The sequence below is a fragment of the Sinocyclocheilus anshuiensis genome, unplaced genomic scaffold (genome assembly GCF_001515605.1).
Source record: "Sinocyclocheilus anshuiensis isolate Anshui unplaced genomic scaffold, SAMN03320099.WGS_v1.1 scaffold2460, whole genome shotgun sequence".
NCBI lineage: Eukaryota > Metazoa > Chordata > Actinopteri > Cypriniformes > Cyprinidae > Sinocyclocheilus > Sinocyclocheilus anshuiensis.
This window is the reverse complement of record NW_015547746.1, coordinates 169,553-193,146: the sequence shown is the minus strand read 5'-3', so window position 1 is coordinate 193,146 and position 23,594 is coordinate 169,553. Positions and strand designations below refer to the sequence as shown.

The window sequence follows — 23,594 nt, the reverse complement described above, 5'->3', positions numbered from 1 at the left end:
ATCGTTCTCTTTTGGAAGGCCAAACAAAGTAGTTTCGCTTTCACAACAAAACACACAGCGTCTTCACGACAAGGCGGCAGCAACAATACTACAACGAGAATAAAAGTTACACCTTTTTTTGCGTGAACATTTGGGTGGAGTTATGCAAATCTTCCCACATCGTGGCGTAGACATGTGGGGGCGTGTGAGAGCGAGGCGTTTTGGGTAGGCGTGATAGACTCAGATGCTTGGCAGTGGTGCTCAGGATCTGTAAATCATTCGCCATCATCCTCAGTCATCTCTCCTTACTCTGTTTATGTGTTAAGTGAAATCTTATGTGTTGTAATGTAACAGGCTACTGCTAGCAAGCAGCTAACCATGTCTTTAGTGGCTCGCGTTATTTTATTAGAACTTGCTTTCCGTGCCTTTCTGAATACAGACACCAACCCATCCCTGCACATCACATCCCCTGCACAGCCTGGAACATAACATGTATTTCCATGATCTGCCATTTTCGCTATTATCTTCGCTTGTTCCTTCACAATACCTGCAGAACTTCTGATGATTCGGCTGTGCAGGTTCGGCTGGCGGCTGGCATAGAACATGGGCGGGTATATGCAAATGTTGGGGGCATAACTATTAGTGATCCCGAATGTAACGTCACAGTCGGTGTTATGTTCTGATTCGCCTATTTTTCAGTGGTCTTTTGGATGCACAAGATTTACATAAGGAGGAAACAATGTTGTTTGAGGCTCACGGTATGTTATTTCCATGTACAGAACTCTTATTATTCAACTATGCCAAGGTAAATACAGTTCCCTCTCGAGAACGGTCTCTGGACATGGCGTTAACGCCTTGGGAACTCCCTTCCTTCCTAACCTACCTGAAATCTTATTGCACAACGCCAGTGAAGTTGCAGCTCTCACTGGCCAATGCCAGCCAAGACGGCGAATAGGAGTGGGGCCCCCGTCACTATATAATGCGCTGTATTGGCAGCATAAGCTCTGAATCTTCCTCTTTCACACATCCTGTCGAAGACAGCTGTGGAGAAAACACAGAAAGACGGATTTCCCTCTCTCCATTCCAGCATGTCCAACGTTTGCACGCTGTGTTCGGGACCCATCGAGGCCCCGGACACTCACAAGTTCTGCATCTGTTGCCTGGGTCTCGCCCATGCGGAGGCAGCACTCACTGGGTCGGGCTGCCCGCACTTTGAGGAATACTCAGTGCGGGTGGTTAGGGACCGGAGGAACATCGCCCTCGGTGATTTCTCTCGGCAACGTCCCACTGCCGCCAGCAGTACATAGGCGACCGCGCAGAAAGGCGCAGTTCACCCCCCCCCTTCTCCGGTGTGCTTGGCAGAAGAGTCTTCAACCCGCGTCTGGCGCTTCGGAGATTATCTCATTTGGTGCGGTGGGGGACGATGACGGTCTTGACTAGGCCTGTTGCAATAATCAATATATCGACTTATCGCGCAATATATGTACATGACCTCAATAATTTTTGGTGACGCAATATATCGCCCATTATATTTCCTTAAAAATTAATGTCACCATGTTTTGTACATTCCACTTGCACCTGTGTCTTTTGCAGCTTCTCGTACATAATGTGGTGTAGTCATGAGGTGCTAGTTCAAATTTAAAAAATACAAAAAAAGTTTCTGCAGATATGGTCTTGTTTAGGGATCTGTACCTTTGTGCATACGGACATATCTGCTAAGTAGGGATTGTGTTTTTCAGCAATAGTGTGTGCACCCTTAATTTACAGAGAAAAGGTCAGGGAAAAATCTGTCGATGGAAAAATTTCCATACAAGCTCTTTTTCTTTTTTTCCCTACTTGTTACTTTGCACTTTTTGTTAGAAAATGTTTATTTACTATTTATTCAGGTTTTTAAGGTATCTAATATTTTGATACTTAGGGCCCTATAATACACCTGGCGCAAGTGTTTTTGCTAGTTTCAGCCCAACGCAGTTCTCGTTTTCCCGTCCTGCGCCACGTTGTTTAAATAGCAAATGTATTTGTGCCCATGGGCGTGCTGGTCTAAAAAAGAGGTGTGTTCAGGCGCACTGTTGGCGCGTTGCTATTTAGAGGAACTGAAAATAGACTGCACCATAGACCAACTCAAACCTGGTCTAAAATATTTCTTTTGTTATTTAAAGAGCGCGCTAGTAATATGCGCCTATAGGCGGGTGCACAACGCGCGTATACTTTGCTTATTACACACACACACAGGGACGTGCAGCAGCACACAAACATTTTTAAAAATGAAAAATTACATTCCGCCATGTAAATAGTGAACCCACCATGACGCGAGCGCAACTGGCTTTTAAAGGGGATGGGAGATGAGACTCTGATTGGTTTATTGCATGTTACGCCCAAAAAACACCCATTACTCATTAAGAGAATAGGGACAACCCGTTTAGACCATGTGCCTGGGCGTGCCGACTGTTTTCCCATCGTTAAACTAGCAAAAGTGGATTCGGACACACCTTGAGTGCACCTGCGCCATGTGCTTTAGACCATGCGCTTAGATCGTTAAAATAGGGCCCTTAATTTCCATGATTTTCTGGGGCAATATATCGCACAACAAAAAGTTGTTATCGTGACAGGCCTAGTCTTGACGAGGCGCTGTCCCTGACGGCGTCCGAGAAGGACTGGGCCCGCACTCCAGAGGAGCGCTCTGAAGTGGAGGGACACACTGCGTTCCAGGATGAGCTCGTCCGGATTCTTACCAGGGCCGTGAGTGATCTCGGTCTAGAGTGGGAATCCCCCGACGAACCAGCTAAGAGCAAGCTGGATTCGTGGTTCCTTCACTCGGGCCGCCGAGCGGCCGCTCCGAGGAAACGAGCCCCATTCCTCCCCGACTTGCACGATGAGGTCGCTAAGGCGTGGGCTGCGCCCCAATCGGCTCGCACTCATGCTGGCAGGTCGGAGATCTTCACTAAAGTCGATGGGGCGGAAGCCCGAGGATATACGCACATTCCGCCCGTCGAGGAATCCATCGCCGTGCACCTCTGCCCCTCCTCTGCTTCCCTGAAGACGGGTGCTACGCTGCAATCAAGGCCCTGCCGTCTGACCGCACACGTTGCGGACAAAGCGTACGCCGCCTCGGGAGAAGCGATCTCAGCGCTGCACACGATGGCAGTGCTCCACGTTTTTCAGGCACAGCTCCTGTAATCCCTGGACGAGGGTGGGGCAGATCCCGAGGCGTTTAAGGATCTACGTGCGGCGACGGATTTTGCACTTAAAGCCACAAAGAAGACGGCCCAGGCGATCGGACGGAGCATGGGCTACATGGTGGTGCTCCACCGGCATCTGTGGCTGACACTAACTGAGCTTAAGGACGCGGACAGGAGGGCGCTGCTCAACGCTCCTGTATCTCCATCCGGCCTCTTAGGAGACGCGGTGGAGGCTATCGCGGAGCGCTTCTCAGAAGTGCTCTAAGGTGATGAGTCAGCCACAGCGCAGCCCCCTGCACATAGCAGATCCTAATCTGCTTCCAACCGCCATCGAAGCGGCCCCCCTCTGCTTCAGCTTCATTGGCGCCGGACCCAGAGCCGTCTGTTCGCGCCAAAACTCCGTGGCAGAGGACACCGAAGGGGCGTCACAGCTTCAAGAAAGGCGGACGTCCCGGGGGAGCTCCCCCGCCGGAACAGAAGCCTCGTTTCTGATGGGAGGGTGCAGAGGAGGAGAGCGGCGAGCCCGCCGCTAAGCGTCTGAGATGTTCTCGCGAAGTCCCCTTGGCTGTTGCAGGCAACTATTGCATTTTGAACATACACAACACAGACATTCCCGTAAAGGCTGTGACACCCTCACAAAAAGAGCTTTTTTCTCCTACTCCTGTGATAGTGGATTCACACTCGACCGTGGAACCGTCAATAGAGTCAGGCTTGCAACTTCCCCGTGTATCTGGCGAGGCTTATGCCCCTGCGGCTCGCTCTCAACACCTCACACATACGTACGTCCGTGTCGTTCAAATATTCAACAGAAGGCTCGCGCTCCCCGTTGATCAGCGAGGCACGACCCTTGCTAACATACAGCGCTCCCACTCGTCCCGTGAGCTTTCTGAATACGACCCCGGCATACAGCGGTGCCCTCTGTGTCTTTTTGCGAACACATGGCGGTCCATTCCGGACATTTCGGATTGATTGCAGAACCAGAACGTAATAAAAGAACGGCTACACGCTTCAGTTTCGGCGCAGACCACCCTGGTTCAATGGCGTGGTCATGTCAACAGTTCCGGTACACAACGTGCCGGTGCTGAGGCGAGGAATTCTCAATCTCCTCGCGAAACGCGTGATAGAAGTGGTCCCGCCGAGCGAGAGAGAGAGAGCGGGTTTTACAGCCGGTAATTTGTCGTTCCAAAGAATGATGGTGGTCTCCGTCCAATCTTAGACCTGAGACCCATCAACCGTGCATTATACAAACGTGCTTTCAACATGACAACGTTAAAGCTGATACTCTCGCAGATTCGACCCGAAGATTGGTTTGCTTCGGTGGACCTGAAAGATGCATATTTTCATATCCAGATTGCCCCTCATCACAGGCGCTTTCTGAGATTTGCGTTCGAAGGCATAGCGTATCAGTTCACGGTGATGCCGTTCAGGCTAGCACTGGCGCCACCTACATTTATGAAATGTGTGGATGCAGCACTTTCCCCTCTGAGAGCGAGAGGAATACGCATATTGAATTATTTGGACGATTGGCTGGTCTTGGCCCACTCGGAGGATGTGCTCAACAGCCACAAACACGCTCTGTTACTTCACCTGGAGAGGTTAGGTCTCTGTGTGAACAAACAGAAAAGCGTGTTACGCCCCAGCCAGTATCTGGGGGCGCAGTTGGACTCAATCTCGATGAGAGCGCGTCTGAGCCGGGAATGCATACTAGATTTAATGTCCGCTCTGAATGCATTCAGGCTGGGCCGTCCCGTAGCACTGAAGGAATATCAGAGGCCCTTGGGGCGGATGGCGGCGGCCGCGACGGTCTGTCACCTCGGTCTACTCTTTATGCGCTCCCTCCAGATACGGCTGAAGACACAAGTACCGAGAAGGGCGTGGAAAACGGGCCGTGCCCGCGTCGTGGTCACTCACTGATGCTTGAACGCGCTGAAACCATGGCGAAACCCCGACTTGTACCAACACGGTGCCCAGATGGGTCTGGTCACGCGGCGGAAAGTGGTCACGACAGACACGTCGACGACGGGCTGGGGAGCTCACTGCAATGACGTACCGGCCTCGGGCTACTGGTCAGAGTCAGAGAGAACGTGGCACATAAATTGCCTCGAGCTTAGAGCCTTTTTGGCTCTTAGTAGTTTCCTCGCGCAAGTCCGGGGGCATCACGTGTTGATTCGCACGGGCAACATGTCGGTGGTATCGTACATAAACCGCCGGGGCGGAGTTCACTCGAGAGCCCTTTACAGACAGGCAGCACGCCTTTTGCTGTGGGCCGATCACCATCTGCTCTCCATTCAAGCAGCGCATGTTCCAGGCTGCCTGAACAGCGGCATGGATATGCTATCGAGGGATGGGATTCCTCACGGAGAATGGACAATGAACCCTGGGACAGTGAGGCTGATCTGGGAACGGTTCGGGAAAGCGGAGGTAGACTTGTTCGTGACAGAGGAGAACACACATTGCTCTCTGTTCTTCTCGCTGTCACACTCTCCTCACGATGCCGTAGCCGAATGCCCGTCTGTATGCGTTCCCCCCGCTGAAGATTTTGTCGCAAGTGCTACACAAAATCAGAGAGGAGAAGGTGTCAGTGTTATTAGTTACTCCGTACTGGCCGAACAGGCCCTGGTTTCCCGATCTGCTGGAAATATTAACGGCTCCCCCGTGGCCGATCCCGCTGAGACGGGATCTCCTGTTTCAGGCGGACGGCTCGGTATGGCACCCCAACCCAGAATGGTGGAAACTTCAGGTGTGGATGGTGTGCGGGAACCGGTAAACCCGGGCTCATTGTCTCGCCATTACATTTATAATTATAGAGTGGGGATCCAATTCACCGCGGGTTCCTTCGAGATTTTCCCGTGGGGTTTTATAATGAGGGTTTTCAATTTATGAAAAAAAAAATAACTGTGGTAAACAACTTTACAATACTTTTACGTTTTGTTGTACAATGTAAAATGCACACACTCACAGCCCAAACGTTCTTATCTAGCTACTTATTAAAAACATACGTTTTCAAAAATGCGGTTCCGGTTGACCTAATTAATGCAGCCTAACAATCCTTTAATGAATTTGAATTATAGAAATGTGATAGTGTTATGTATATGCCAGATTAAAGAGATGGGTCTTTAATCTAGATTTAAACTGACAAAGTGTGTCTGCCTCCCGAACAACGCTAGGTAGATTGTTCCAGAGTTTTGGGGCTAAATAGGAAAAGGATCTGCCACCCGGAGTTGATTTTGATATTCTAGATATTATCAAATGGCCAGAGATTTGAGATCGCAGCGGACGTGAAGGACTATAATGTGCAGTGGTCGACAATTAATTGATTCAAATGAACCGTTTAGTGCGAGTCTCCAGTGAACTGAATTCACAAGTAAGAACTGGGAGATCTTGTGAGCAGGCGTGCGTCTGATGCTGTTAAAAGTAAGTTACTAATGTTGAATTTTAGGATTAATTAATGTAACTGAAAATCATATTTAGGTCAAAGCTGTCAGTTGTTTGTGAACTAAATCTGCTGTAAAGGGTGATCTGTTTAAAGGGGTCCTATTATGCTTTTTCACTTTTTTAATTTTAGTCAGTGTGTAGTGTGTATGTTTGGGCATTAAAAAGATCTAGAAAGTTACAAATCTTAAAGTCCACTCCAAAGGGAGATATTTCGTTTTTAAAAAATCCCTTTTCAAGAACTACAACGAACGGCTCGTTTGGACTACAGCATTTGTTTTCCGGGCTTTGTGATATCACAAAGCGGCTCATTGGAATATCATTACAAATAATTCCTGCCTACAGAAATTCGAATGGTTGGGGGAAAAAATCAAGTACTTTTGTACTTTCACTCGAGTAAAATTGAAAACCGAGTACTTTTACTGGAGTAATATTTCATTATACGGATCTGTGCTTTTACTCAAGTAATTGATTTGTGTACTTCGTCCACCACTGATAATGCGATATGAGCTCACTGAAGTACCGAGGAGCTAAACCATTCAGGGCTTTATAAGTAATTAGCAAGATTTTAAAATGTTTTCATTGTTCAATAGGGAGTCGAGCGAACTGACCGAAGCAGAGTTGACCGAACCGTGCTAATATGGTTGTACTTCCTGGTTCTAGTAAGAACTCTTAGCTGCTGCATTTTGGACCAGCTGAAGTTTGTTTATTAAGCGCGCAGAGCAACCACCCAATAAAGCATTACAATAATCTAACCTTGAGGTCATGAATGCATTAATTAACGTTTTTGTTAATTTGACATTGAGAGCATACTGTAGGTCGTAGTTTAGATATATTTTAAGATGGAAAAATGCAGTTTTACAAATGCTAGAAACATGGTTTTCAAAGGAAAGATTACTATCAAATAGCACACCTAGGTTCCTAACTGATGACAAGGAATTAACAGAGCAGCCATCAAGTGTTAGACAGAGGTTTTAATTATTGGACCAAAAACCTCCGCCTTTAATAACCTAAAACACTGTTTTTTTTTTTCAGAATTTAGCAGTAGGAAATTACTAGTCATCCAGTTTTTATATCAACTATGCATTCCGTTAGTTTTGCAAATTTGTATGTTTCATCGGGCCACGAAGAAATTTAGAGCTGAGTATCATCAGCATAACAGTGAAAGCTAACACCATGTTTCCTGATGATATCTCCTAAGGGTAACATGTAAAGCGTGAAAAGCAGCGGTCCTAGTACTGAGCCTTGTGGTACTCCGTACTGTACTTGTGATCGATATGATATCTCATCATTCACTGCTACGAATTGATAATGGTCAGATAAGTAAGATTTGAACCATGACAATGCGATTCCACTAATGCCAACATAATTTTGTAATCTACTCAAAAGGACGTTGTGGTCGATAGTGTCAAACGCAGCGCTAAGATCCAGTAGCACTAATAGAGAAATACAATCACGATCGGATGATAAGAGCAGGTCATTTGTAACTCTGATGAGAGCAGTCTCAGTACTATATATCAGTACTACAAGTTTTCAAAATGTGTATTTTGGGTATGGATGTGTGTAATTTACTTTGTACATTCCTTCCTTCCTCTTCCTCCAGTCTTCCATGAACTTAATGTTTATTTAAATGCAGCTAAAATCAATTGATTGCAACCACATACCTTAAAAAATGTAGAAAATTAAACAATTTTTTTCAGTTGAGGTACAGGAACCGAGAGAGCAAAAACTGCATGCATGAATGGATATTTTTATATGTGCGAGTCTAAAACATACTCCTATGTGAAATGTCAATATAATGCACGAGTTAAAGGGGTCCTATTATGCTCTTTTACAAAGTCTTGATTTTGTTTTGGGGGTGTACTAGAACAGGCTCTCATACTAGGTTGTTCGAAAAACACATTATTTTTCACATATTTTACATTATTACAACACCTCCCTCCCCAGTCAAACAATGTATTTCTACATGATTTGGAGATTCAATGTGAAATTATGACATACACAATCGTTATGTTATTTCTACATTATTTGGAGATTCAATGTGAAATTATAACAATATTAATATATTATATAAATATGCAATTAATTACTGTAAATGTGCAGTTAATTTTTTGTAATCGATTAATTGGTTAATTTTTTGTAATCGATTAACAGCACTACTCTCAAATGGATGTCTGTTGCTTTGTGCCATTAAACTTGTTTTTGTCTCTTTTCCTCTCAGGCCTGATGGAGCTGAAAGAGGAGAGTCAAGAACTGAATGAAACAGAAGAGAAAGATCAAAATGAGAAACAGAATGATTTCAAACCTGGAGAAAAATCAATTGGTTGCTCACAGAATGAAAAGAATTCAACACCAAAAAAATCTCAAAAAACGCAAAGTACAACCCTCAATTCCCAGATGAGAATTCACACTGGAGAGAGACCTTTCACTTGCCAACAGTGTGGAGAAATTTTCAATACAAAAGAAAGCCTTGAAGTCCACATGAAAATTCACATTGAAAAGAAACCGTTCATATGCTCTCAGTGTGGAAAGATTTTTACACGGGAAGGTCACCTTAATATCCACATGAGAACTCATACTGGAGAGAGACCGTACAAATGCAAACTGTGTGGGAAGGGTTTCATACAAAGTGGAGGTCTTAAGAGTCACATGAGAGTTCATACTGGAGAGAAACCTTTCACCTGTCAACAGTGTGGAGAAATTTTTGATCGAAACGAAAGCCTTAAAGTCCACATGAAAATTCACATTGAAAAGAAACAGTTCATATGCTCTCAGTGTGGAAGGAGTTTTACACGGGAAAGTCACCTTAATATCCACATGAGAACTCATACTGGAGAGAGACCGTACAAATGCAAACTGTGTGGGAAGGGTTTCATACAAAGTGGAGGTCTTAAGAGTCACATGAGAGTTCATACTGGAGAGAAACCTTTCACCTGTCAACAGTGTGGAGAAATTTTTGATCGAAACGAAAGCCTTAAAGTCCACATGAAAATTCACATTGAAAAGAAACAGTTCATATGCTCTCAGTGTGGAAGGAGTTTTACACGGGAAAGTCACCTTAATATCCACATGAGAACTCATACTGGAGAGAGACCGTACACCTGCAAACTGTGTGGGAAGAGTTTCATACGAAATGGAGACTTTAAGACTCACATGAGAATTCACACTGGAGAGAGACCATACACATGTATTCAGTGTGGAAAGTATTTTACACAGAAAAAAAACCTTAAAGTCCACATGAGAATTCACACTGGAGAGAAGCCTTACAACTGCAAACTGTGTGAGAAGAGTTTCATACGAAGTGGAGGTCTTAAGTGTCACATGAGATGTCATACTGGAGTGAAACCTTGCACCTGCAAACAGTGTGGAAAGTGTTTCACACGCCAAGAAAACTTTAAGACTCACATGAGAATTCACACTGGAGAGAGACCATTCATATGTGCTCAGTGTGGAAAGAGTTTCATATATAAAGTAAGCCTTAATTATCACATGAGAATTCATTCAAGAGAAAACCGTTTTAAATGTCATCAGTGTGAAAGGAGTTTCACAGACACAAATCACCTTGAGGATCATGTTAAAATTCACATCGGAGAAAAGCCTTTCATGTGCCATCACTGTGGAAAGAGTTTAAAAAACAATGCAAACCTTGAGAGTCACATGAGAGTTCACACAGGAGAGAAATCTTTCACCTGCCCTCAGTGTGGAAAGAGTTTCACAGTAAAAAGGAACCTAAAGGTTCATGAGAATTCACACAGGAGAGATTCACATTTCTAAGCAAACTGAAACATCATTTGCAAACTCATTCTGGTAAGAAATTGCAGTTTTCGTCAGAGTGACAAGGTTTAAAAAAAAAAAAGGAGCTGATTTCTTGGATTACCCCCTTCTCATTTCTTTAGAAAGGAACTGGAACGGTATTACATTAAAAGTAATATCCCAATTTTGAAACTTACAAATCCACTGAGCATCTTTATCTTTGTATGGCATCTGAACTCAATTTGAAGGGACTTGTTTCTAGATTTGTTTAATATTTTAAGGGTTCCTCCTATCCAGCATTTGAAGATGTCCTGGGAGAAAGACCTTAGCATAGATATTTCAAAAGACACTTAGACCGAGGCCCTTCAAGGCATTAGGTCGTGTTCCTTCAGCTCAATAGGGCCCAAGCACCAATGATGCGAGGACCCTCTTGGAATTGTTTCTGTCGTCTTCAAAGGGAATCACATTTTTGAGAGCCTAAACATGCTCCAAAACATTGCACACTGGTGAACTGGTGGAAATGTACATCTGTTGTGTGTTTCAGAATTGAGAGTGGTATAATGGCTCGATAGCACCACCTATCAAATTTAAACAAAGAGCCCCTGCCGCTACGTTTTACATACGTGTGCGAAATTCGGTACATGCTTGTAATGTCCCTACACCTACAAAAAAAACTATCTTAGAGCGAAGTCGTAATCATCTTCAAATTTGGTAATGTAATCATAAATTACAAAGATCTTGAGTTTTCGTCAAATGGCGTGTCCATGGCAGTCTGACAAATTTCGATGTTTCGCCATGAAACAGGAAGTTGCTATAACTCAGGCATACAATGTCCAATCTGCCCCAAACTTCACACTGTTCTGTCCTGAACACATGTCCATGCCCATATTCAGTTATAGTCATAGCACCACCTACTGGCAACAGGAAGTGACATGTTTAACACTGTTATGGACTCCTTGCAACATATTAAAAAATGTCAGCAATTGTAAATAGGCTAGAAACATGCTAAAACATGCTAGAAACACTTAGCTAATTTGCTAACGCATGCTATTAATACAATGAAACAGGAAGTTGCTGTAACTCAGGCATGCAATATACAATCTGCCCCAAACTTCACATGTTTGATAAGAGTCCTGGCCTGAACACATGCTCATATTCGGTTATAGTCATAGCACCACCTACTGGCAAAAGGAAGTGACATGTTTAACGCTGTGATGCACTGTTAGCAGCAAAGTAATATATGCCATTATGAGCTAAACATGCTAGAAACATTCAAGCAACACTTACTGAGTGCTAATCCTATTAATGCCATGAAGCAGGAAGTTGTTGTAACTCAGCCATACAATGTCCAATCTACTCCAAACTTCACACGTTTGATAAGATTCCTGGCCTGAACACAGCTAAAGGCCATTATTCAGTTATAATAATGCCAGTGTTTTTTTAGTTATTTTTATGCATTTTAAGTATGTTTTCTGTATGTATGTGTATATGTAAATTTGTATATGCAATGTGATCTCGTGAGAATTCGTATGTATTTTACGTAAAATGTGGTTCTACAAAACATACTTTTACTTATGTTTGCACAGACACTAAATCGTACAATACTGACGTATTAACAGCATAAACATACAATACTGACATATTGACAACACCTAAAATGTGAAATATTTACATATGATCAAGTTTTCAGACTTCAAATGGAACTTCATTTGAGGTTAAAAATGTTCAGAAAACACACTTTCCTGTCTGAAACAATCCTCTAAGACCAAATCCTGTTTTTTGTTTGTTTTATTTGACAAAATTTAAAACAAAAAAGTCCAAAAAGACTAATTCATACACATTTCAAAACTGCTGAGGATAAAATACACAAAAAAGCCTTCAGCTTATTTCCATTGTTGTCCTCGATATTAAAAAAAAAAAATGGACAAACGAACCATAAATGACTCCATTTAATAGGGCTGGGTAAAAAATATTGATATCTCGATTTTAATCGATTCTGATTTTTATGGAATGATATCGATTCTTAAATCTCAATCTAATCTCAATCGATTAGTCTAGCCTGTTTTCAGTTAATGGACAGAACAACTTTACAAGCCGTATCCCGTCTCATGTAATCGCTTAGTGTTTCAGCCGCGCAAAGACGTCAATATAACGGCTTGTAAACAATGTCACGTAACATCACATTTACCTCAGAAAAACATATTCGGTGACCATAAACTCATTAATCAGATAGAAAAATAAACTGTAGAAAAGGGGCATTTTGCTAAATATATGCACCACATAATATATTCATTATAATTTTTACTGTTCTTCAATGTTTAAATGTTTAAAAAAACGAATTGAAGTAGAAATATTGTCATTGTCAGTTTTATTATAAAGACTTCATTAAGTGTAATTTAAACTGTTGTATAGCCTAAACAAATCAGTCAGTTTTAACCTTCAGTATTATAGTGATGTAGTACCAAAGTGGCTCTCATGTATATTTTACAGCATTAGTTAAGATAATTTTTTTTTCCTTGAGAAAATTTGGCATGTGTACCTGATATATATCCAAAATAATCGATATTGAATCGAATTGAATTGCAAGCTTGTGAATTAGAATCGAATCGAATCGTGAAATTTGTGTCAAAACACTGCCCTACCACTTAAAGTTCAGAAACTCACCACACAAACTTCAAAACATCAATGATAAAACAACCATTTTCTAACTTCCCTTTTAAAAATATTATCAACTTGTATCTATTGAATACACCCAGGTAATTTATACCAAGCAACAGAGCTAGTATATAACAGATTTTTTTTCCATTTCACTCTTAAACCTACAAGGATATATATCATTACTACACGCCCTTGTAGAATGACAGTGAACCTGCAATACAAATACATAATATTCTAACAGATACTTTGGAACTATTTTCTTTAACATCTTAAACACCATCACCAGTTTAAAAAAAATGTTTTTTCTTTTAAAAAACAAATTTTACTATAATGTTCATCTCGCAAATGCATCAGTGGATGTACTTTCAAAATAACCCTACACAACTTATTTTGAGCAGTCTGCAATTTATTTTTTAATTTCTTTGAAATACCGCTATACCAAAAAGCTCCAGCATAATCAAAGTGTGACTGCACTAATGCACCAGCCAACATTTTTAAAGTTTGAGTATCTAAGAAAGCCGCTGATCTTGCTAAAAATGTTATTCAATTACAAATTTTTGAATTCACTAAAGTAGCCATCTTTTCTCCTGTCAAATTACTGTCCAAATACAACCCAAATATTTTACTTCTCATTTAGGTGTAATAATTCGATCACCAACCTTTACCTCTAATCTAAAGCATTTTTTTCAATTTAGCTGCTGAGCCGAATAATACAACTTCAGTTTTCCCCAAATGTAAAGATTGTTTATTATGGCAAAACAATTTGGAGACCCCTTCAATCTCTCTACTTAATTCATTTTCAATATTTTCCTTCCACTCATGAGACACAATTATTGCTGCATCATCTGCATATAATAAAAGCTTATTTAAACAGGCCATTATTAAATCATTAATATATAATAAAAAAGTAAAGGACCTAATACACTCCCTTGTGGAACCCCCTATTGAAATGGCCAAGCAATCCGAAAACACCCCATTTAAATCCAGTGGCGGCTCGTCAGGGGAGGCACAGCTTCCCCATAATTTTGAGGTGAAAATGGGACGACGATTTAATGTTAATAAAATTCACAATTCATTTCAGTTCATGTCTCAGAATGTGTATTTTATGTTTGTAATTTCACAGCTGTAATACCATAGCATGTTAATGAAGTTGGAAAGCGCTGCTTTTCTATCGCGAATGTGCCTAATCTGCTGATGTAATTACAACCGCTAATGATAGAGAAGGGTAGGGGGAGGCCAGGGGAGAGCTGAGCTCTCGTGCCTCCGTTGGTAAAAAAAAAAAATTGCCAATCACCATCGAGTGTTCACTTTCAGTGCTGAGGAGTGTTGAGAAAAGAAACCTTGCAAGGGAGGCTAGCCTGACGAAACTATGACGAAATTTATACCGTGTCTTCGTTAACGAGACGGGACTATAATGTTATTTGAGAACTACCAGACGTTCAAAATACATCCTTTAGGCTACTGTCTTGTCCTTCAAAATGTGTGTCCCTGTCATTGGATTGCAATTGGGTGAGGGGCGTTTGCATATCTAGTCTCAGTATGGCTAGTGGATGGATAGGCTACCAAAATGCGAACTAGCGATCTGAAACAATGGCCTCCGCACCTGAAGGGGTAGGGATAAGTTGACCAGACGTCCCGTTTTTCCCGGGAGTCACAATTTGTTGTCGAATAACTTAAAGTTAGTGAAGGCGGGATAGGCGGAATCTCGCTGATAGAAGTGCTCTCTCTCGCGCACGTTCCACTTTTTCAGTTCTCATATACAGAGTGCAATCAGTGCTCAAATACAGACACAGCAGTCCAAATGTGTATCGTGTAGAGTATTTCATGTAAATACAGTCAGTTATGGATGAAGTGAACGTAAAGGTGGGTGAAAACTGAACATGTGTCAGTATTACATACATGCCTTCCGTCTTAAAGGGACCGCATTCCTAATGAAGTACCTATCCGTGTCATTAATGTTAACCAACAAAAGATGTTTAATAAATGTTAAGTAAACCTACTGTATCTGAAAAATGAGTTTAATTGGTATCTCTTTCATATGTCTTATTGTCTTATTCTGCTTCTTTTTCAAAAAATTATATATATTATTTATGAACAACTATAATTTTTATAAGTTGCTCCCTTTTCACTACTGTTAAAGGGATAGTTCACCCAAAAAAATGAAAATTGCCATAATTTATTCAAGTTTTTCCAAATTCAATCCTTGATTCAAATTTCTCATAAGCTTAATTGATTTGGTCTAAAGAGAGAAGAATTAATGACTATTTTTGTTTGAAGACTACAAATAAAAGAGCTACCAAAATAAATGTTGGTAACTGTAGTTTGACTAAAAGTAATGACTAAAAGTTGACAAAAATGCAATGACTTTGCGTCGACTAAAACTATGAAATACTCAAATGACTAAAATGTTCAGCATTTTCGACTCGAGAAAGACTAAGACTAAATAAAAAATGCCTGTCAAAATTAACACTGCTATAGATATATTTTTAATGTCTGTAAGGCAAAGATAGCCTATACACAGAGTTTCGCGCTCAAGTTCACAGACCGAGACAGCAGAAAGCGCATCCTCTTTGCTTTCATTATTTTACAAAAGCGCGGTATTGTGAGTGCACACAAATAAATGTAGAGTCTTTACAGATTTGAAAGATGTATTACTCTTTTCTGTATGACCAAAAATGACGATATCGATGTACTGTGTTACCATACACTAGCCGTTAATGATCTGTCCGTCACGGACTGCGTGACTTCGCCCGTGTATTTTATTTGATGTTTTACTGTGACTAATAAAATTTTGGTCGACCAAGCCACTTCTTTGCTTTCATTATTTTACAAAAGCGCGGTATTGTGAGTGCACACAAATAAACGTAGAGTCTTTACAGATTTGAAAGATGTATTACTCTTTTCTGTATGACCAAAAATGATGATATCGATGTACTGTTACCATACACTAGCCGTTAACGATCTGTCCGTCACGGATTGCGTGACTTCGCCCGTGTATTTTATTTGATTTTTTTCTGTGACTAATAAAATTTTGGTCGACCACTTCTGGTCGACTAACGATTAGTTGACTATTAGGGGCCAGCCCTATCTGCTATCGTCACTTTATCGGATTCTGTGAAACGCCTTGTGCTTCTCAGTGCTATCTAGAGGCTGTGTTTCGCCACACTAATATGTTGGCGGTTCCCCGCTAACCTTATGTCTAAATAAGGTTTTTGTGAAACACCAAGTGCTTCTCGGGTCTATCCGGTGGCTAGTGTTTTTTCAACACTGATAGATCGATTATTCCCTGCTATTTTCCAGGCAGTTTGTGATACGTTGTGCTTCTCGGTACAATCTGACGGCCAGTTGTCAAGTGTGTATTTTTGTATCTCGTTGCTTTTTCCCTGTTATTGTGGTGGCCATGGCTCACGGTTCTATTGCTACTGGATTCACTATAATATGTAAGCTGTGCCTTATACTCTTCTACCTGATGACGGCCACGATGTTTATCCATCCTGCTTTGGAATACAGCATTTGAGAAAGGCTCTCACGGACCTATGTCTGCACTGTAGCCTTTTACCCATGTCAGAGAGACGGCTCCGTCTTGCCGAATTGGACACCAAGTCCACAGTAAGACTTGGAGCAACAACCTGTCACACGGAATCGAAAACGTGTTGCATCTGCGGCTGCCGGAGCTCCCCTATCTAAGAAGGCAACGTCAAGGAACGAGCAGGTAGATAAAGTTTCTCTTTCTAAGACAGTTGCTGTCCTTTTGTCTGAGATGTCAGAGATAAAACGTCTTCTTCAGACGCTCCAGCCTGTTATTCCTGCTTCACCTGGAACTTTTACACAGGCAGATGTAGAGGGTTCTAAGAGAATGGATGACGAACTTTTCAGTTCATCTTCTCCTCTTCCATCTCACACTGACTTTGACGTGCTCTGTACAAGTGCATCTGACTCGCTTTTTCAGGATAATTTCAATGCGGTGGATGTTGCTGCGCAATCTTCCCTCTAGGAGATCACAGTTTTTTCAGCTGCAGGGGGTTCTAGTAGTGATTTGATTCACTCTGGACTAACTCCATCCTCCGTGGATGATTCCTTAACGGTGCTCCAGATGGCGGTTGCTCGTTTAGGGCTGGATAACTCGCCAGTGCAGCCAGCCCAGTCCAACGTCTTTTTTAGGCAGCCTTCAGCTAGGTCTAACTTCGCTATGCCACCATGCAAGGATTTCGTTGCAGAATTTTCAAACTCCCTAATAGGGTCTAGTACACAAAGACCGCCTGTACACTGGCATCTATAATGGATGCAGATAGCATTGGGGTTGGCCGTGCTCCAGAAATAGAGCAACCTGTCGCTGCCCTTGTGGTGTCACCTGATGAGGCCCTGCGTGGCAATGTGCATTGCCCCAGTACTCGGTGTGGTCGCACAGACTCGTTACTCAAAAAGGCATATGAGTCTACCGCGTATATAACCCGTGCGGAGAACACAATATGTCAATTACTCCTCGCCACAACTAGTACACTTGAATAGGCAAATGGGGACCCCTCGGTTTCCACAATTTCTTCAAACTGCGCTTCTGGCTTTATGGGCCATGTCACCTGTGAACTGGGTAGTCTTACAGCCACGCTTCTGACAGCTCGCCGACAAGTGTGGCTCGCCCAGGCGAAACTGCCAGAGGATTGTAAAAAGACACTACAAGACCTCCCAATTGTTCCTGATCACCTGTTTGGACCCAGTGTCCCAGAGCTTCTGGAGCACCTCAAAAGAGGTGAAAATTGTCTGAGGCCACTCGACAGTTGACTTAAGCTCAGTGCACTCCTGTTTTTAAGGTGCCGGGCATTCAGGCTCGACATCGTTTTGCAACACCAGAGCAACGATTCCGTCAGCATTCTACACCACAGCCTCAGGGGTTACAGAGGCCCGTGCTACTGAGGACACTCAAGGTTTTCGACCTCATCAGCGGCAGTTGCCAGTGGGTCCACGTCAATGTCCCCCACTGCTGTTAAAAGTCGCACCCACAAATGCTATAGCAACTTCTCACACAGCTCGGGGGGTGAACAAAGGCCTCCTGTAGCGAATCGATGCATTTCCCCCCGGAGCCATGTGAGACACTTTTTTTTTTATGGATGGGCGCGTTTTATTTAACTGCTTTTGGACTGATGCATGCAACACCCGCTCAGTGTATCATTAAACAGCTTGAAAGATCAAAGACAGTTTTTTATATAACTCCGACTGGATTCGTCTGAATGAAGAACGTCATATACACCTAGGATGACTTGAGGGTGAGTAATTTATGGGCTAATTTTCATTTTTGGGTGAACTAACCCTTTAACCCAGGCGACTCTACCGTTTCACATGAATCTGAAATGTCGTATGTAATACGCATCTATAAGTACAATATGCTAATAAGAAGTCTTATTTGACAATATTACCAAAAATAATTTATTTATTAGGTTTGGGCAAAGACACACATATGGAGACGCAAAATACATTGTTTTTGAATCGTGTTTGCGTGAGCTGTTTTCCACGTATCCCATTTGCAAATCAAAAACAGTCTGATGTGGAGCTACATCGGATGGGCACTTGTGTTGCATTCAGCCAGCTTTGCCCCAAGTGCATGTACAACAGGAAATGGCAGAGCCAGCCCATAGTTGGAAGTACACCCATCGGAAACCTCCTCTTATCAGCAGCGACTTAATTTACTGGAGGATCATTCATCCAACTACAAAAGTTAGGCCTGTAGTAAATGATAAACTAATGCAATATACAGTAAGTTTATATTTTTCATAACATCAAAATTGTTTATATTCTTTATAAATATACTTTTAATGTTCCACATTCATAGCTTTGCAAGGCCACGGAGTTACACATTTACCAGTATGACACATTCCGGAGACATTGCAGGAATTTCTTGGAGCCAGCAATTGTACTTAAGTGGAAAAGTGAACAGCGAAACCTTATACAGAAGTTACAAGACAGAGGAAAGATTGCTGTAGCTGGAGATATGCGTGCAGCCTCCCCAGGGAAGACACAAGTTTATCATAAGTAAGTAGAGAATTATTTTGTTGATTGATTGTATATTTGTGAAAATTATATCATCACATGTTGAAGCATAGTTACATTCCCATCTTTTTGTTTTTTGTAGGGCATTCAGCCAAATATGGAAGCTACACGCTAATGGACATGCACAGCAATACTATTGTGGACCTCCAGCTTGTTCAGGTGTGTAACCTTAATAGAACATGATTGAGTGAAAAAAGTATATCAGTTATTTGTATAAAAAAATTGATATTATGCTGCATACCTAGAGCAATGAGGTTGGTGGTAGCTACCACATGGAGAAGGAAGGCCTAAAGAGATGTCTGGATCTGCTGGAGTCTAACGGTGTAGAAGTGGATTACATTGTCACCGACCGTCATCCACAGATCCAGAAGTATTTCAGGGAACACAGCATAACCCAGTTCTATAATGTGTGGCACTTCGATGAAGGTTAGTGTGTGACCTGCTAGCCACATAATAATTTACGGAGTGATGTGAGCATTCTATGCATTTCCTTTAACTTATCGATTCATTTGTGTATATCAGGTTTGTCTAAGAAACTGACTAAAAACAAAGAATGTGGTTTGATGAGGAAGGGGCAGCGTAGCATCAGAAATCATGTTTACTGGTGCGCAGAGCCGATCCTCCCTATACGCAAAGTACACAAGCTGCGTAGGGCCCCCAAAACACCAGGGGGCCCCCCTGCTCTCAAAGATGATTTCATTTTAGATTTGTTTTTGAATTTTGCCAGCGGTTATGAAAGCCACTTATGTCATTTCTTTTAATGCGGTGTGCGCTGTCGCCCTTTCTACGTAAAAATCAGTCAAATCATGTAACGTGAATGTCAGACAGTGTCTTACTCGAGACCAAAAAAAACCGAGTTGAAAGCGTACCGAGGAAGAGACACTGATTCTCAAGCGGACAAAGGCGTTTCATTCATTCATAACTCGTCATTCAACTTCGCCCCCAGAAGTTTAGGATCGGCTCTGCTGGTGCGCCACATCAGGACCAGAGAAGGTGGCTAAGTGGACTTCACTGGTCAACCACCTCCAGAATGTGCGCACTCACGACAATCCCATCTTTCCCAAGTGTGAACATCCACTTACAGAATCAAAGGACCCAAATAAATGGTTTCAACGAGGTACTTGTTATAAAAAAAAGTTTGTCTCTGTTACATTTTTTGAGTAAAGTGTTGTCTATTTCATATCACATCCAACAATATTTATTATTGAATAAATTGGTGTTACTTTCTTGAAAAACAAGTTTAACTATTACTGACAATAGTTTCTAATAATGCAGGGTCGCTGGCTATCCACAAAATTGAGAAAGTACTGTGCAACAAGAGGGTGTGGAGAAGCTCAGTCATGATTTTCAGACATCTTCCCTGCAGCCTAATTCTACGTTTTGCACCTAAAAATGTAGTGTTCCCTTTCATGGGAATACAGCTTTACAGAACATTATAAAAACATATTGTAGTGCGGCTGTCATTTACTGAATATTTTGTTCTTGTAGACTATACCTTGCTCTGCTTCATCATAACGAAAACGCAAACAGAGAACAAGCCACAACATCAACAGGAAAGATGGTGTACAAAATGGTGTTCCCGAAATCCAAAAAAGGGGAATGCATAGCACGGGCATTAAAAACAGACCCGACATATAGTAAGTAATAAAACAGATTTATTCAAACAAATAAATAAACAAAATAATATATTATATACTGTATATAACAAGTAATTAGTAATGTCCCTTTTTTTCCCTTACAGATTATGTTGACGAGCTACTGAAGCTCGTCTTTGACGAAGTTATTATGGACCCATCTCCATTTGTGGATGAAATGAAGGCAATCCCCATTCCCACGCCCCTTTGTGCAGAGTATGACAGACCGTCAAAGGAGGAAGCGATTGCCCATCATGTTTCCAGATTCAATCAAGAGGGGGTCGGAAGCTAACGTAATGACCAGCTGGATCTGGAAACTCCAGGCGTATCCAGGTGACAACGCAGGACGGAATGACAACACGGACACTCCGACCTAAGTAGCCCCAGCACCAGCTGACAAAGCAGGAGCTGCCTGAAAATTAAAGACAAACCTTTAAGTCTATGTGACCAAATAAAACATGTACAGAGTTTGAGTTTGTAAATAAAGATGATTTGAGTTGCATATTCATATTTCATCATTTACGTGTTCTAGTTATGCCAATTTGATTATTGGTATGGTTTATCAGACTATACATACTCCTCTGATGTTCTGCCTCTTATACGGCCGTAGTCGCTTCTATAGATGTTGTAGATGTTCCTCAGAGTATATGGATTTAGACAATTTGGTTCAAAGCCTGGATGGTGTACCATGCATGTAGGTGGGACTGGAATCTGGTTCATTCTTCTTGTAACCCAAGGTGAAAAAATGTGAGTCAAAACTATCCAGAACAAGTTGCTATATACATGTGTGTATGTACATAATATATGTAGCCTATATATTTGTGTAAAAAAAATATTACAACTCGTGTTAGGATTGTGCTTTTATTCCATAGCGTTCCATTACATTCTCATACATTACATGTGCTAAGCGTCAAAACCACAAGTATTGCAGAAACAATTCTCTACCTGTCGTACTTCTTTGCAGCAAAAGTTTTCAACCTCGCTTGGCATTTTGATAGAGTTCCCACACGTGCACCTAAATAAATTCACTGTCACGTGCATACGTCAAACTGCCATAAACAATACTGACACTTACCATTGAGAAACGTCCTGATCCAGTCGTGTTTGCGCTTGACTTTCTGGTTCAACAACTCTGGACACTTCCTCGTCGGACTCGGGCTCGAACTGATAAGGCAAAATTTAAGCCATGTTGTCTATTCATAAACTGAAATCTTCAACACTTGATAAACCGTAATCCAGTATTGTTGATAGGTTGTTAAAATCGAAAGTTGCAACTGTGTTATTTAATGAGCTAACATGAACTAAGACTTCTATTTTTTAAACAAAGATTAATAACTTCTGTAGCAAATGTAGCTATTGCTCATTGTGAATGTTAATGCATTAACTAAGGTTAACTAATGAGGTCTTATTGTAAAGTGATACCTATTGGTCTTTATAGTTCTTTTGCACTTTAATCTGTGTAAAACTTTTAACTTTATACATTTTTCTGTATTGCTTTATTGCATTTAAATGTTATTTTTGTTATAAGAAAAAAGTTATTAAACCTGTTATACTGTATTATGACAGCAATTTTTTTAAACTAAATTTCAATATTGTGATAATACCGTATACCGTGATAAAAGCATTAGCAATTAATCGCAACATGAAAATTTGATACCGGCATATCTCTAGTTGTGGACTCCCAAAACAAAAACATGAAGTTTCCTGACCCATAATAGGGGCACTTTAAGAACATTAAGAATGTACAAACTTGTTTTCGTTACAGCTGTGTAATCGCATCGGACGAATCTGCCAGAAAGGCCGTGCTGGGGAGTAGCGACGCTACTAGCTTAACTACATTTTCCAGTAGCTTTACAGTAGCGACGCCACTTTTAAAACAGTGTAGCTTTTCCTGTAGCTAACTACTACATTTCAAGTGAGAGCAAGGTTACATTGTGTTACCTTGCACAAACTAAATTTGTTCATTACCGCCATCTGTTGTGATATCACGCATCGCGCGGCTTTACAGTCTTTCCACCGACAAGAGATCGTCTGATGATATTGCAAAGGATGTACAGGAGTGGATATTTCACATGAATCAACTGTAATTTACGCAAAACAAAGATTAAAATGCGGTCTACGTCGAAGACTTAAAGCACATACAAGAGATGAATAATAGCCTTTTTAAACTGATTAATTTTTTTTCTTTATTGCACTCTAGATCAAATGTATATTTTACAATGATGAACGGTCATAATATAATCTGTCCCCCCAGTTTTGTAATGAACACTAATCGAACAGAAAATAAAATTGCGATATAGTAGTGCGCTTATCATTTGGCAAAGGATGGTTGCAGCGGGATTCATCAGCAGCTGATGATTGACGTCTCCATTCACAGTCAGTAAATACCGCATGAGCTGTGAGTTTAACCTGATTATTTTATGTCTCCTCCGTATGCAGTTTAAGTTGCATATATTTTGTTCTTACATTGGTGTTGCGTTTGTAGCAATATACTAATATAACTAAAATAACTATTTAACTATACAGTATTTTATTATTGTGTGTATCGAATAGTTAACTAAATCAAATCATTGGGACACTTTTTGTCATTGAAATGGCTTGGAAAAGTGTCCCAATCCACCTGAATTCATCCTACTCTTTGAAATCATGATTGCATTACGATATGTTGTTTTAAACCCCAAATCTTTTACTTATAACTTCATTATATTTTACTTATAACTTCATTATAATTCTCCATTAATAATTATCTAGTTATTTGTAATGTTAATTGTACAAAAAAAAAAGAATAAAAAAAATTGAAAGTAGTTTCAATGTAGCTAGCTACTTTTTGACAGTAACTTGTAGTGTAGCTAGCTACTTTTTCAGAAGGGTAGCTTGAATGTAGCCTAACTACTTTAATTTACGAGTAGATTGTGTC

The 23,594-nt window shown here is 41.4% G+C and overlaps 2 protein-coding genes across 3 annotated transcripts in view; both read left to right on the top strand.

Annotated features, from left to right (window-relative positions):
• Window positions 1–23,594, top strand: part of LOC107704476 (gastrula zinc finger protein XlCGF57.1-like) — a 30,829-nt gene that overhangs the window by 5,344 nt on the left and 1,891 nt on the right. Inside the window, exon 2 of one of the 2 annotated variants that reach the window (XM_016507406.1) lies at window positions 8,812–10,446. The exons of the other annotated variant lie outside the window; for it this stretch is intronic. Coding sequence (XP_016362892.1) covers window positions 8,812–10,364 — 1,553 coding nt within the window. The 3' untranslated portion in view covers window positions 10,365–10,446. Of the gene's footprint in view, window positions 1–8,811; window positions 10,447–23,594 lie in introns of those variants that run through there. 2 annotated transcript variants of the gene reach the window in all.
• LOC107704481 (uncharacterized) lies at window positions 19,132–20,985 on the top strand. The gene is made up of 7 exons (XM_016507412.1): window positions 19,132–19,202; window positions 19,289–19,469; window positions 19,566–19,656; window positions 20,012–20,160; window positions 20,319–20,460; window positions 20,523–20,680; window positions 20,785–20,985. The coding sequence occupies exons 1-7, from the start codon at window positions 19,158–19,160 to the stop codon at window positions 20,967–20,969; spliced, it is 951 nt and encodes a 316-aa protein (XP_016362898.1). The 5' UTR covers window positions 19,132–19,157; the 3' UTR covers window positions 20,970–20,985.

Excerpts from the sequence above, each read along its gene's own strand:
- LOC107704481 (XM_016507412.1), top strand. The coding sequence starts at position 19,158 with ATGGACATGCACAGCAATACTATTGTGGACCTCCAGCTTGTTCAG. Across the intron at positions 19,203-19,288 it reads TGGACCTCCAGCTTGTTCAG|AGCAATGAGGTTGGTGGTAG; the intron begins GTGTGTAACCTT and ends CTGCATACCTAG. Across the intron at positions 20,461-20,522 it reads GTGTTCCCTTTCATGGGAAT|TTCTTGTAGACTATACCTTG; the intron begins ACAGCTTTACAG and ends CTGAATATTTTG.